General features: G+C 39.3%; 1 protein-coding gene across 8 annotated transcripts in view; it reads right to left on the bottom strand.

The window, feature by feature from the left end:
• Positions 1-15,865, bottom strand: part of rapgef2b (Rap guanine nucleotide exchange factor 2b) — a 52,634-nt gene that overhangs the window by 34,452 nt on the left and 2,317 nt on the right. For all 8 annotated transcript variants that reach the window (XM_077732570.1, XM_077732573.1, XM_077732565.1 and 5 more), the window contains one exon: positions 999-1,069. In XM_077732570.1, the coding sequence (XP_077588696.1) occupies positions 999-1,069 (71 nt within the window). The remainder of the gene's footprint in view (positions 1-998; positions 1,070-15,865) is intronic.

The raw sequence follows: 15,865 nt of genomic DNA, 5'->3' as shown, positions 1-15,865 counted from the left end.
AGAATATTATTGTTTTCCAGATGTTTATTAAAATCTTGGGGTACTAACATTCATTGAAATGTATTATGTAATAAGAAGTCCCATTATAACTGCACTGTCACAAGCAACTTCCCATATTTAGTCATCGAAAAGGCTTTCCCCCTCTCTCACCACATGTCCCAAGTATGTCATCGGGCTTTTTATATTCTACGGGTAGCCTCCGGAAAGGACTCTGCAACATCAGACCGTGCTGAAACCTATGGTAGTTCATCCAAACGATGCTGTAGCGTGAAGGCAAACAAAAACAACCCAATGTGTGTGGGGTGGGACTAAATACACAACAAAAGATCTTTAACATAATCCTTTGCATTAATGTGACGTCTGACTGGAAAGTAAGTGCTGGGAAGAGGTCAGTCACCATGTGGAATGTTCCAGCTCATGGGTCATGTACTTTACATTGTGTTCTCAATGGGATAATCCACATATATGCACACACACGAGGCATGCTGGGAACGTGCTGGCCGCCGGGAAAGTCACGTTTATTTCCCACGGAGTCAGTTTGCCACGTCTAATGATGGTCAAAAACAATATTTTAACTAGGGATGCGTTTTCTTGTCCGAGTTTTCTTTTGTCTTTTTGATCATTCTATTTTGGAGGTACCAACAATAGCAAACGGTTGTCTATAACATTGAATGTTAGGTTTATTTTGCACAAAACAAAAAAGGGAACATGTTTTGCCAGTTTTGCATTGTGATTTGCATTGACACCATACTTTACTGTTCGTGCATGCCTGCATGTAAAGACTTTTACTGTAGTTCAATAGCCGCTATAAACGGAAAGCATGTTCACGAGCAAGAGATAAAAATATGAAGCAGCAAGCAGTTTCATTAGAATAGACACAAAGTCAAACTGTATTCCTTGGCAACAATCATTCTTGGCCTACATGCTGCAATGAAATTCCAAAGATTTTTTTTTTCAATGACAATTTGGAAATCATTGTAGTAGAACTCAAAACCCACCTCAACTGGTGCTCTCGCAGGTTGGACAAGGCTTCCATGCCATGAAGATAGGAGTACACAATCTCCAGGTTCTATAAAGAAAACAAAATTCATGTTAATATATCATACAAATGAGAACACGCCAGAACAAGTAGGGATTTCCCATCACATATTGTTGTACATCATTTTCCACTTAATTTTAACGAAGCAAGCCCAAAACTATAGCCCTATAAAAGTTAATGATAGTATAGCAGTGGTAGCACTCAACTCATTCAATGCCACTGACACAGATATCAACACCATTTTAACTGGCTCAGAGCCAGCATTTGATTGCTACCAGGCACCAGTAAAAAATGGATTGGATGTCTGTTGCCCTCAATGGCAGTCAATAATAATTTGAATTGAACAAAAACATTTTAAAAGTGATCTTTTTCCCGATTACAATCCCCAGAAAATGGCATGATCAAGTGATCAGATCGGGGACACCCCTACTTTAAAGTTTAAAGTGTGAGAAGCGGTTGTGAATAATCCAATTGCCAATCCATGCGATAGCCAGTGTCAATAGTAGTTAATAAATTAATCTTAATCTTGAATGAGTAAATTTGCTTCAAGTGATTTATGAACAATTTGCATGACTAAACCTTTCTCCATCTCCCCCATGTAGAAAATGGTGCATTCAAACAGCTACAACGCCAAACAAACTGCCAACTCATAGAAACATTTCCAAGTAAACACTATGGTGAACACTATATCATAGTGGAGTGCCTATAAAGTCCCTATTCAAAGTCTTTATATAATGAACCAGTGAACGTTGGTGGGGGATTTTGGGACTGGATCCAACTCAGAGGTGAAACACTTCACTGTGTTGATACACACACACATTCAGGGGCACTGACCGCTTGTGTATGTGGTGAACTAGGGCTACAGCTATTCAATATATTTAGAAAGAAGTATTCTGCCAATCATCCTGTCAATGTGTGTTGGAAGCTAATTTTCTTTGCTGTATGTGTACTTTGAAAACTGTTTTCCAAGCTGCTGTTACTGTGGAGTTGCATTCAATGCTACCATGTAGTTGTGAGGTCCAAAAGCTCATATTACAGAAAGAAAAAATCTAACAAGATTGTATTGTCCTGCTGCAAAAGCTGAAAATTGAGCTCTATACTGATAGCCATGATGGGCTTATTTCATCACTTTTAAATAAAATAGGCTACACTGAATTTTCATTCATTCATTTTCTTAACTGCTTATCCTCACAAGGGTGTCAGAGGATGCCGCAGCCTATCCCAGCCAACTTCAGGGACCAGAGGGACAGCCAATCACAGACGCTACGCAGACTTATAAGTAAGCCATCTAATCCTCCCTGGTTAAAAGCAAGTAATGATGTGTTATACGTTTAAAGGGGTCAGAAGGGAAAGTCCTGAAAAAAAATGTTTTGCTGCAATGAAATGCACAGTCTGGAAAATTATTTCATTCTGGGTTGCATCAGAACATTTGCACTAATAAACTGAACCATAAATCCACAGTGCAGCTCACAGCCAGAGCAAAGTTCAGTCAGCTACTACCATCTGCTGGTACACAGACCAACGTCAACTGCAAGACTCATTCATCATGAAGCTTGAAACTAGTTTCATCGTCATTCTCTTGATAAATAGTAATTTTAATACATTTAGAACTACTAAATATTAAATACATTCATGACATTTCCAATCTTTGTTACATGATCATTTATGGTTTCTCAAAACAATACGAATGTACTATCATCACCTAAAAAAAATTCCCAACAAAAATATACTTCTAATTCAAATGCCATGTGCACAAATTGAACTGATTTTGAAATAAGTGGTCCTTTACTAACTATTTGTTGAGGAATTCAGAGTAGAATTAAAACAGGAGTCCACATGATGGCAGCCTTGCCCACTTCTATGACAATGAATGATTCTCCATCACCACTCAAAAGCAGCAGAGCGAAGAAATGTCAACCCATCAATTATGGCTTAGCTCGCCAATAGTTATGAGAAGGGTTTTACGGAAAGAATGTAAAGGGGACCATCTTTTCCACTGCCAACAAGTTTTTTTTCCTAATGCTGGCTGTCTGGGCGTCACTATTGCCGCAAAAACGCTTGTTAATATTTATTGTGGAGAGAAGGATGCATGAATGCAAGTAGGATGTGGGTTTTATTACGGAAAAGGTTCTTTAAACTACAGTAATACTACAACAAACCAAAAAATGAACAAGCTACTTACTTATTGCCAAAATAGAGGACAACAGTTGTCACAGTAGATCTAAATATTTACGCTTTAAAAATCAAATACAATTTTCAAGATTTAAAGGCCATCTTATTGTTCATAAATTGAAAGTCTAAAAGACTACCTTTAATCCCCCTCGCTTTCTTTTCCAAATTATTTCACTTATTGGAATAAAATACTGGAACGGAACATTTCGGGATGACGATGGGGATCAGAGCAATTAAGTGAGTTGATGATATTGTTGTGTAATTTATATATAGTATATTATTAAATTATATTTTCCCCCCAAACGGGAAGGCACAGAGTGCATCATTTGATTGCTGCCAACTCCAAGTCAAATTAGATTGGATCTCTCTTACTGTCAAAAGCAGCCGATAATTTGATATTTAAAAATAAATATGAACGAAGACATTATACAAACCAATTTTTTTTCTGATTCTGAAAAAAATGGCATAACCACGTATTATTTCTGATAGCATACACTATTTCTAATAGATTTCATTACAGCATATTTTCCGTTTAAATTAATTTTATGTCCTCTAATGAAAAGAATCCTTGCAGTACTACTGTACCGCATTTGCTTTTGTCCAATGTCCTTTTCAACTCCCCCTGATGCAACGCCACACGTAATCAGTTACCGGCGTGCGCATGTGTATGTGTCTTGCATTACAGCATTTTGTCTCAAGTGTGCAAACAATGGAAGGCACCAGACTCCATGTAGGGAAGGTCCAAACAAAGAGACACGAGGACTGTGCTTGCACTCCATGTTTAAGATATTATATAAGAATACAGATTTGGGTGTGGTGCCAGCTAGCTTGGCAGACAAATAATGAAAGGCAGTGAAAAAAGGAAAAATTCCGAGCGATTTCATAAGGAATTATTAGTGTTTGTTAGCCTATCCCAGCTGACTTCAGGCGACAAGGCAGACTGCACCCTAGACTCGTTGCTACTCATTCAAAGGGCAGACAACCATTCGCACTCACGATCACACCAGCACCCAGTGGGATTCAATCCTGCACAAAGGAGCGCATATTGCCCTTCTCTTGTTGACGACAGACGTCCAATCGTGTGACGTCTAATAATCCTTCTGCTGTCAATTTAAATAAATTAATCAATAGTAGATGTTCGCTCATATGCTCCGTCCCACTTTAAATGGAGTATACCTCCATCAATGATTTACATAGGGTCTGGTCTGAGAATGCAATGAGAGAATTATTGTATATTTGATCAAAATTGTGACAATAAAACATGTCTTATTCTTTTTTTACAAGGACAGAACGTACTTCAAGTTGACCTTCACATTGGCTGACTTATTAGGAAAAAAAACAGAAAAATAATCTTAGAAGTCAGACCAGTTGTGTCAAAAAAATCAATACTATAAAGGCTCTTTCCCTCTACTCTTTGTGTTAAATGAAGCACAGACCTATCCTTCCACTATAGGTGAAAACGTGCTGGTCTTATCAAGGTCCACCACAGAGGTCTGCTGGCATCGATTACATAAGGCTTCCCATTCACCGCCACCCCAATGGTCAATCTACGTATTCATTAAGGCTTAAAGCTGAGTACTGATAGCGAGCGGCTTCCCATGCATCTTTTAGCCAGCAGAGACAAGAATCTAACAAAGGCTTTCAACAAGAATGGAGCTATTGGGCTGGTGAGTTACAATTTGCAACGCAATACATAGATACTTGTCTTATATGCTTAGAGCAATTACGAGGGCAAGCAGTATAGAATTTTAAAGTAATTGGAGCAGTAACTTAACCTCCTATTACCTGCCGTCCACGTGTGGACGTCACATTTGATATGCAACATTTTTTAAACCTGTGGATGATGCTCTTTGAGGAAACTGCACCCACTAGGAGCAAACATACCAGACAAGGGCCACTTAGTGTATTTCTTTTGCAAAAAAACCACCCTGCACTGTAACTCAGTTATGTACAATGTTTGGGGAAAAAAAGCTATTTTTGGGAAATGTATGCAATCAAGTGGTAAGAAAAGCGTCTAAAAAAAACAACCCTTAATGAACAAAACATAAAAAGACAATGGTGGTAAGGGATTCTCTGATTGCAGCACTTTAGTGGATTTGTCTCATTTTGGAGACAAAAATGCTGCGAAAGGCACAAATTAAGCCCCCAGGCGCGGACGGCGTAGTTTGTGTGACAATTGCTCACTTGTCAGACAATGAGGTGGGAGTTCATGGCTTTTCACGCAGTACCATGACCTGCTGAACTTTTAAAAAAAGAATGAGTACCACTACAATTATGTCACTAGGGTAAATTTTAAACTTCAAATGCCTTGTACTCAATTGTTTAGACCCCTAAAGCAAAAATGTAGTAAAGAAACAAATCATTTGATTATATATCCTTTCAATTACAAATTTTCCCACCTAACCGATGGAGGTAAAGGAAAAAGAAATCTCATTCCCTCTAACGAACAAAGGGGAAATTCCTTTGAAGTGGTGACCTCCCCCTAGGGTGGCTTTGAAAGCCTCCCCTCTTAAGAGTTGCTGAGGTATTCTTGGTTGTATTCTGTTACGAGGGACAGAGAGGCCATTTTGGGTGTTGAGGCTCACATTCCTCACATGACAGTGAGCCAGATAACGTCTTGAAGACTCCAGGGGGAGGCGAAATGGACAACTAGAGCAGGACCACCTCAGTGCCTTGTAAAAAGACATGTCAGCAAGTCATGTCACGGAAAGGCAAAAACTACAAACTGTAGGCAACACATTTGGATGCTTTTTTTTGTATTCAAGAAAAAAGCTACCTCACATGACTTTGAAAAGCTTCATCATGTTGTCTGCAAAATGCTAGAATGTGTTTTTTAACATCAGACACACCTTGAATATTCAAAATCATTCTGACTAAAGCTGCGCAATATTAATGGTCTTCCAGTGTATTGTGATACATCAACCCTCTTTCGTCGTTTTGCATAGTGACTTGCACTAAATACTATTGTGTGTGCGGGTCACTTCGGGATAAGTCTTATTGAATTTCTACATGTTTACTACGTACTGCGCCGAACACACAAAGAACAGAAAAGACAAAGAACTGACTTATGCAACTTTAAGAGCGTAATACTCATAACAAGTAAAGAATTGTAAAAGTCAGAAGAATGTTCACAAAACAAGAATGAAGTCAGAAAGTAATATCAGAATAAAAGCATAGTGATAGAAAAAAAACTCCCTACTGTTACACGAATTGAGATGACCAACCAGTAAAAAATAATAACGGGATTAAGTATATGCGTCACACTGCCATTGCATGGCAGAAGACGCACATTACCTAAATGGATCTTTGGTCCTTTTGGCACGAAATGAAATGTCTCGTCGGTATCAATGCGATTAGCAGCTTTTAACGGCCTCCGCTGGAGCCATCTTAACAAGGTAAACGGATCGCCAGACGGCTGGCATTGAGGGTCTGAAGGTCATCCGCTAATGACAATATATCGCAGTAAATTGTCAGCTCAGCGCTCAGAGTGCAGCGACGGCACTTTATTCCAAATGTCATACACATTCAGTCACTGTATGTGTGTATGAATGTCTTTGTGCAATCCCCTGTTAGCCACTGCCCTTGGGTTTCTATTGACAAGATGGTGTAGGGTATTTTTATCCATTAGAGCAGGTGGAGGCGAGGCGGGTGGCAGCAAGGTCAAGACGTGACAATAGCTACGGCGTGCCAAGACAGGCGTACACAAGTTTTTAGATAAAGCGTGTATCTAGAGTGACATATGTCTCTTGCCAACATTAATTCTTTCCCTTGCAGAAAGTCAAAAACATTCAAGGATATTATTCAGTAACAATCAATAAAGCAGTGTGAATATTTGAGCTTAGATTTTATATTGTGCTTCCATTCTGGTTCTATGGGTTTTTATCAGAAGCTCTTCAGCAGCCTGTGGCCTCCTCAAAGTTGTGTTAAATGGTCAGAAGAAAGGGGTTTTAGGCCGATAATAAAGCGCTTCTATGCCCAGTTTTAACCCCACCACCACTCTTTAGTCCTGGCTATTTTTGCTTTGAATTGATCTTCATAGTTGCCATGTAACTTTTGTGAGGATGGGGCTTCACCTCTTTGTAGCTTTTGTTTGAGACAGACGGAGCGAGTATTATTGAGCCGGACGGTTGGCTTTGTTCCTCTGCGACGACAAGGTTCAGTTGATGACCGGGGTCCGAGAGACCCCATTTGTGTCCAGTCGTCAAGCCACATCCAGCCCATTCATACAGAATACTCAACAACGGTTCACAACAGTCTTATGGTGATGTGAATGATCCAATTTCATTTAATTGGTGCAAACATAGATTTCACTACTAATAATATTTCTTTGTTCATCTAGCTATGCCAGCAATGTATAAAAACTAGGATTGTGACAATACATCAACATTTACTATCATTGTGAATTTATCAGCATGAAAAAAATGATCTTGACCATAACATGACATTGAAACATCAATATTTTGCCTTACATTATCAACCACAAAATGGGCTTGACATCGGATACTGCTGCACTTTTCTGTGCATGTATAAAATAGTGTGCCTGTGTCTTCAATGACAATCTTAAAAACCAAAAACAGTATTACTGTGAAAAAAACAAGAAAGTGGGATTGATCATTTTACATGAATACATTTTATTAATAATTAAATGGCATAACTTTTAAAGATGATTATCTTTTCCTCTATTGCATAAACATTTTTTCCTTGTATTCCTTGCCGCATGCGCTTATTATACACTATTAGCTGTAGCCATGTTCAGCACATGTGGTCTGAGCAGAGTTTGGAATCTAGGATCCGGCGGTCTTTGCGGAATGAGGTTGTGGTCAAAGTGGTGGATTGATGGCGCGACACTTTACTTTTATGGCGTCTACATCAGTGCTAGACCCTTTACAGTACTCCGTAAAAGCCAGCATGCCGATAATCAGAGTTGCACAGCCTCTGGCTTAATTTGAGCAGGGCAAAAAAAAAACCTGTGGAAGGTTTTCTGCTGGCAGCCCAAGTAGGTGCCGCAGTTAAGCTCATTCACATGCATCCGATTCCTGTCCCAGGCCGTCGCCATGCCGACCAGCTGACTTGCCTCAGTGGGAAATAATCAGCAGCCCCATCCCCACCGTCCCCAACTCTGAGCCTCCTAGTGCGTTGAAATTCCACTAGCTGTCATTTACTTCCTCTTCATACAACAGCTGCATGTTGTCTTGAGGAACAGGTGCATGTGTAATTCAAGATTTCGACAGGACCAGTGAGAGCTAAACCCGTTGAGTTGGGACTTAAGCACTTAATGTCAATAAGGAGGTTAATTAGCTTTGCGTACTGCCAGATCCATTTGACCTAATACCAGCCCTGGTCAACATAACAGGACTCATTGTTTCTTATCTCAAGTCTTATTAGTGTTAAAATGTGAACAATGAGAATCAAACTTGGATTCCGCAACAGAGTTGAGTCTTTTGTGACTTGCACTATTGCTTTGTCGGAACATGTGTGAAATATTCATGTCATTCGAGCATCTATCTTTTAAATCTATGCCGCGCTCTCTCTAGTAATAATTAATTCTACTTTGGTTGCCCGGCAACAGGCCGCTTCTTCTTCAGCATGAGGCCAACCACATTCCAGTTGTTGGCACATTTACATGAGGTGATTCAGACTAGTTCATTCACAAAACAGTTGTTCATGTCTGTGTAGTTTCTACTTTGCAAAAGACTTTTTTACCCATGCAAAACTGTGAAGCGGACATGCTAACCACTCCTCCATTGGGCCATTTTTTTTAATATTTAGGATAAAAGTAAGAAATGTGAAATAGAGCCTGCAATTTACTAAAAGCAATCTCTGTTAAGTAAGGCATTGCTTACTTTTCCTTCCATTATTAATTGAAATATTAATGATTGTGACCCAGCAATTACAACTGTGAATGTCTGGATTTTTACTCCTCTCACAATTTATAATCTGAGAATATATTTAGATGTTAGAGGTTCCTCGGAAAAAAATATTCCACTATAGTGTCTGTTAACACATTGGCAGCCATTGACGGCCTTAGACATCCAATTCATTCAGTGGGAGAGGACAAAAGAACATTCATTCATTTGCCCCTCCCTTCCAGTCAGAATGGGGTGAACCTCTAGCACCCAAATATGTGCATTCAATGCCAGCACTATTTATTTGCAAACATTTCAATAATATAACCTTGCTGCATTTATTTGCAGAAATGTTGGACTGAAATATTCATACAAATGAAAGATTATCCAGGACAAAGCAAAAAAAAAAGGTTACTTTTCAATTTAAAAAGTGTATAGCATCCCAATTTTTTGGAATCCCACATGTACATGGCCACAAGGGGGTATACAGTCACGCTTAAACTAGCGTGCAATTCCTTCTTTCAACATTTTGGCAAGGCGACGGTTTTCCCTGAACATTGGGTTTCTGCGGGAATTGCACTGTGTTCCTTTTTAACAAGGTGCTAAATTCCATGTCGTTTCCTTGCATCGGGCGTTCTGCTGCTTTGCAACAAAGTTTCCTGTTTACAAAATTGCACACATCCCGCTTAGGGGGCCTTCCCGTCCGGGTTGGCGAAGACAAAACGGCCTGGGCTACAGTCGGATGAAGGGTTCGAAGCTACATCCTGAGGAAGTTGCACAAAAGGCATCACACGGGATGAAGGGGCCACTGTGGTCCTTTTCCACTATAATACTATTTACCTAAAAAGTGGGACTAAACTTAGATTATTCAATAAAAGATTTGTAGGGATGGGTGTAGGGTGGCAAGATTTTCAAGTAATAAATTAAAAAGAAAAATCTCAATCAGTTCATACAACAATAAATGACTGCTGTTTACCAGAATACTCTCATACTATGCTTGAGGCTGAGTATAAAGTATAGTTACGAGAACTGATACCGCTGCTCGGTAAAAGCTAATATTCCAGACACAGCCAGCGTGTAATTGGTGTGAGCTTAAGCGGTTTTGACGAGCAGAGGCCAGCCGCAACAGGGGCGTCATTGTGTTGGCTGCGCATCCTACAGGCTGGTGAACTCCACGCATCATTCCCTCCAATTTCTGTCATAGCCAGACTTTTTCCCTCCATAGACTGTTTCACCCATGGTAGATAAACACAAGCTAACTGGCTTTCCTTTTCTCCCATCAGTTAATATTGGTAAATGAGTTTATAGAGAGAATAGTTCAAAAATCACCATTGGGTTTTTTCTTGTTGCAAAACAAAACAGCAACAAATATTTCAGAACCCAATTTTCCAGGCTGTGTGGTGTTCTTTCAAATTTGATGGTGATTACTTTTTCTTTCAGCTCCTCTTTCATAATAAACTTCCATTACACATTGGCAATTCTGCCCCATTTCTTCACTTATTGGTCAGATAAGCAAGTACACCACTGCGTTCCCTGATCTTTCCAAACAAATCCTAACCGCGTGATTGAATGGTAGCTGGAAAGCAAAAACACGCTTGAGTATATTACACAAGCATTGGCCTTCTTAAAAAAAAACGGTCTAGAGGACATTATGCAAGCATATTCTAAAGTGAATTCTGCCTAGTGTACACTTTTATTCATTTCAGACTGAGACAGAGACGGAGATGATGAATGGGAAAATGTTAGTCGCGGCAGGAACAGGTTAAGTGAGGAGGAAACATACGCCAGATGGGAGAATGTAAGGTCAGCCGAGGCAAATGTCAATTAGAGCGGTCAAAATGGAAGATGAGCTGTTCCTTTCGCAGGAACTTCAATTGTGCAGAATGGTGAAGGCCATTTTTCGAATGTAGGGTGACAAAAGTGGTCATGAGATGAGAATTTTCGAATATTCTTGGGTGTAGACAATTAAGTAAGGTCCTCTAGACTGGAAAATGTCCTTAAATGAAACATTGATCCTAGAAAATTGTCAAGACTCGTGAAAAATCCAGATGCAGATAAATGTACCATTACAATCCTAATCAACATAGATCTTTTTTTTTTAACCCGGTGCTAGGAAAATACCACGTGTGTGGAAATACACGACTTTGATGGTGCCAAGTTTGCCTAACAAGCAGGAAGAATCCAATCACGTTAAGTCATTGTTAATTTCCTCTATTTCCTTTTGGGCAAAGGAAGACTACAGCCTAGAAAAAAACGTGACCAAGCAAACTTTGACAGATCAATTACCAAGATAAAGTTTCAAAGCATCACAGCTAGTCAAGCAATCTGCTTCACTGCACCCGGGAAGTGGAACAACACCAATTCCCTTCCAAGAAAACAAAAGCTTTCTTTCCTTTTTACTTGTAGCGTGTACGAGAGACCAGCTGGTTTTGGTCCTCACAGGACCTGGTCTTGGGTGCATGAGGTTAGTCATCTCTGGCATGACTCCAAAAGAATCAACTTGAATGAATTATGCAAATGGACATTTATTACAATGCACTTAAGTGTGTATTTGTTTGCAGCGGGAAGAATCACTTTTGACCAGCACAGCAAGAGTGAGTAACTTGATTCATCAGGAGCGCTGTTGTTGGTCAGTGTCTTTAAATGCCTAAAAATAAACTACACTGTTGATGTGGCACTTTCAGAAGAAAGAGGAAAAGAAAGATTCAAAGTGACTAAAATAATAGAAAAACTATCTACTTCTGCTTTTCATGTGCTCATGTCCACTTTTCAGAAATTCACGTGACCTACATTCATATGCTTGTAATGTTATCTATGGAAATGCATCTTTTCGTTTTCTGAATACATTTATTGAAAAAAAATGTTATTAAATACATTTTCTACTTTGTATAATGTCTGTATCCCCACATAGTTTTTAAATGACTACTGAAATTTTTATTTTACAATGTCACGCTAATAATATTTGGCTGCTGTGTTGTTTACTAATATGTTTAACAATTATTTGACATAAGTAGAACCCTAAATACAAAAGGAATTAATTGTGGAATGTTGCCTTTTTCTAAGTAATCCATTAATAAGTAATGAAAATGTTTTAAAATAAAAGACTGGTGGAGGTTGATTTCATTTTGGCTGTATATGTTGTGCAGCACAACAATATTGGCATCGCACTGCAATTCCCACCCCGAATAAAGATGGTATAAACATTTCTGAAAAGGGGAAATATGGTTTGATTAGATGAAAACAAAATCCTTTGAAAACAGCACCGCAGTGACAGCGTTGCAGTTATGCCTTTTCATTGTCTGCGTTGCTTGTAAACAAGCATTAGAGCCGTGCCGGGGCCATATTCTGGGATTTAGGGACCTCTAATCACACTAAATTAATCAGCTCGCCATCTGATGTACGTCATGTCTGAGCAGTCAGCCAGGAGGCAGATTATACTGCAGCTTATGCGGCGGAGGTAAACCTGAAGCTAAATTACAACCAACCATTAAAAATATATATATAACACTCAAATTTCCTGGGTAAGTAAACTGACTGAGTGGTGGGCTATATGGCAAACTGGTGGACAGCCAATCCCAGTCAATAATCAGATTGAATAAATGATTTTGCAACATCAAAATCAAAGGACAGAATTAGGGATGCTCCTGATTCAATCACGTGATCAGGCCCAACTTCATAATGGAAATCAGGTAAAAACAATCAGTTCTTATTTATTGATGTTTTCGTGTTGAGGAACTTGGCATCAGTTAGCCATACATTAATAATCCATGAATGGATAATTAATAGATAGGAATATTTTAAGTGCTTTCTCCATGTCTATTACATAAGCAAATCTCTTTGCAATCATCTGCAATGTGGAGTTTATTTCCCCCAACAGTTACCAAAACCTCAAGCCAGAGCTCCCCCACCTCTTGTGACAAGTCTTACACAGTAACTCAATCGCATCCGTGTAAACAGCGCACGTCAGAAGGGGTTTATCCTCCTCGGGCTAGTGGGTTTTCGGGCTAAGCATGCAAAGATTGCGGTTCCCCCTTTGTAGCCGCGAGCAGAGCTTCGGCTGCCACTTTCCACGATGAGGACCAATGGAATTTTTGGCGCCTCTGACTGCCAAGCTGTTTTTCTTCCTACTTTATAAATATCTGAAGGAATGCGAACAAAAGCAACTGGGGCATGCCTTTGACACTATTAGCTATGTGTGACTTTGCGTGGGTAGAAACACAAACGCATAACATGACCCTGAAGGTGACAAGATAACTGAAAGCCGGCACTTGGTTTGACAAAATGGCACAAGGTCGAGGGGGAAAATAATCACACTAGAAGGCGGCGACACACATAAAACAAGGAGCCTTTGGACCTACATACAGTATATCAGTAAATCTCTATATTTATAAATATATAAAAACAAATTGCAAAGACCCTGTTCAATACTGGGATTATAAGAAAAATTGGGAGAAGAATGAGCCTATGTCGAAATAGCGAGCTTGTAAAAAGTTTCTAACAAAACTAGACAGTCAATATCTTGGTGAGGCTGTTGTTTTGTTGAAAATGTAAGAAGGAACTCCGGTAATAAAAATCCTATTAGCTACACACACGGAACAAGCAAAAGAAACAAAGCAATTATGCTTCTATATGTAATCTTAGTGACGTCAATGTGCAAGCCAGATTCCCCCAAAAAATTGGGACATGAACAAATTGTAACACAAAGTAGAATGCAATGGTGAGGAAGTGCAAAGTTTTCATATTATCTTAGAATCAACATTAATAACAAAGTAATGACTGACAAAGTTTCTGGGTGGACTAAAAATGCATCCCCCATTCCAAAGTGAGTGGCCCAACTTGGAATGTAGCTGAAAAAGCCACAAAGTTCAAGGAGAAACAAAGACAAGTAGAATATGCCAAGAATCACATTGAATATGTGTCTACGCAACACATTCCTGAAGTAACATTTCACCTGGGGCAAGTTTCATCACCTATTCCCGCAACTAAGCAACACTCGCATAACTCAGGATATCCGTTGTATATGAACAGGCAGGATTGAAAAGCTAGTCAAGTCTCGAGAGAGACATTCTAAATCATTTCATTATGACGTTACCAATCGCCCCGCGTATAGAAACGATGATCTCATGAGCACATTTTTCAGTAGTCTCTCTGGACCATCCTACAGCACAAGATTCAGATGTTGCACAGACGAATACATAACTCAGCAAGTTTGCTCATACAGGACTGATTAAGTTTTAAGATTTGAAATAAATTAAACAGATATGCATTAAACGAGATGACAACAAGTCATGAGTCAGAATAGACGCTATTCCAGTGGAATTTTTTTGTAGAAATCTATTGGGATGCAAAGTATGACAATATATCACCAAATCTATACATTGTAACACCCCTAATGAATAGCCATACATTGTAAATTGAACAGCAAGTACATCTACATTTAAAATCATAAACAATACGTGAAAACAATGTGTTAAAACTACTCTTTAAAAGAAATAAATCCAAGTTCAAGCGTGTTATGTAATGCTGTGCTTCAATCAATTCTTTGTTCACTTCAACCTCAGCTTAAACATAAACTAGTCTGTATTTGTTTTGTGTGTGGATTTTTGGAGCACAAAGGCCTACATACACCAGTGTTTGACAAGCTACAGACAGAATAAATGTGGTATCTGGTCAAACTTGTGAACAAACATGACACATCCACAATGGTGATTTAGTGAAAGTCTTGTACAAGACTTTCCCAAAATCATCCCTGTCTTTAAAAAACATCAGCATGTAAATAGAGCTACTGCCTGCCCAAAAAGAATAAGTGACATAACTTCAGGGGCGACTAGAAGTGTTCAAATCGTGGCGCCGCAACAAAACCGGGGAAGGAAAGAACGCACCCAGGTTTTCCGGTGTGGTGGCCATTCATCCTGTTTGAGTTCAAAACACATCCTGACACTTTTCCTGGTCTCCCTTAATGGTTTTACAACCTGCATCAAACTCCCCTTGTATTTTTTGTGTCATTTTTTTTCTGTCAGTAGAGAAGTACAGCAGCAATACTGTCACCAAGGTGCATGCCACTTTTAGCCTTTAACTTTGTCCACCTGGCTGAAGACTAACAGACGTGACCGGTCCTGGGTCAAGGTAACTGCGGTACAGAGTGTCTGTTAGCAAGAGAATCTTCAACACAGGTCTGCTTCACATAGCTTCTAAATAACCAGATCCCCAAAAAGATAGGCATTACATTGGATGGGAATTGAAGGACTGTGAATCCCAGTGGACGTCAAAACGTTTTTTTCAGTTGCATCACTTGCTAAATGGCAATGGCGCGAGACTGAGGGTCAACCGAGTCCATTCTTGATCCCATAGGCAAATTGATAATCCAACCAGAAGGATATCGTCAACACCTGAAGGATAAAGTGGCTTGCCCGCTGGGTCTAATAATAGCGGTTGTGTCTTTATTAATGGAGAATGCTGTCTTCTTATTGGATTTCAGATAGAAATGTATTATTCTACCCCATCAAATCCACCAATAAATGTAAGTTTGGGTTTGTTGAAGTCATTCAACACGGACTATCCTAAATTCGAGTAAACAAATGTCTGATTTATATCTTGATTGCAATTACAACCATATGATATAAATCCAACTGTAAGGTGTGATGATTTTTCTGGTTATTGATCCTTGCCGTTCAGATAAGTAAAAAACAAAGTCGTGTCTATGTAGTCATACTTAAATAGCCAAAGAAAAGAACTCCAGCTATCCAAAGCAAGAAGCCTCCTTGGCAACTAAAGAGGGCATAACGATGTGGCACTATAAAGTCCAGTT

The sequence above is a fragment of the Stigmatopora nigra genome, chromosome 14 (assembly GCF_051989575.1).
Source record: "Stigmatopora nigra isolate UIUO_SnigA chromosome 14, RoL_Snig_1.1, whole genome shotgun sequence".
Lineage (NCBI taxonomy): Eukaryota > Metazoa > Chordata > Actinopteri > Syngnathiformes > Syngnathidae > Stigmatopora > Stigmatopora nigra.
This window is presented reverse-complemented; position numbering and strand designations above follow the sequence as displayed.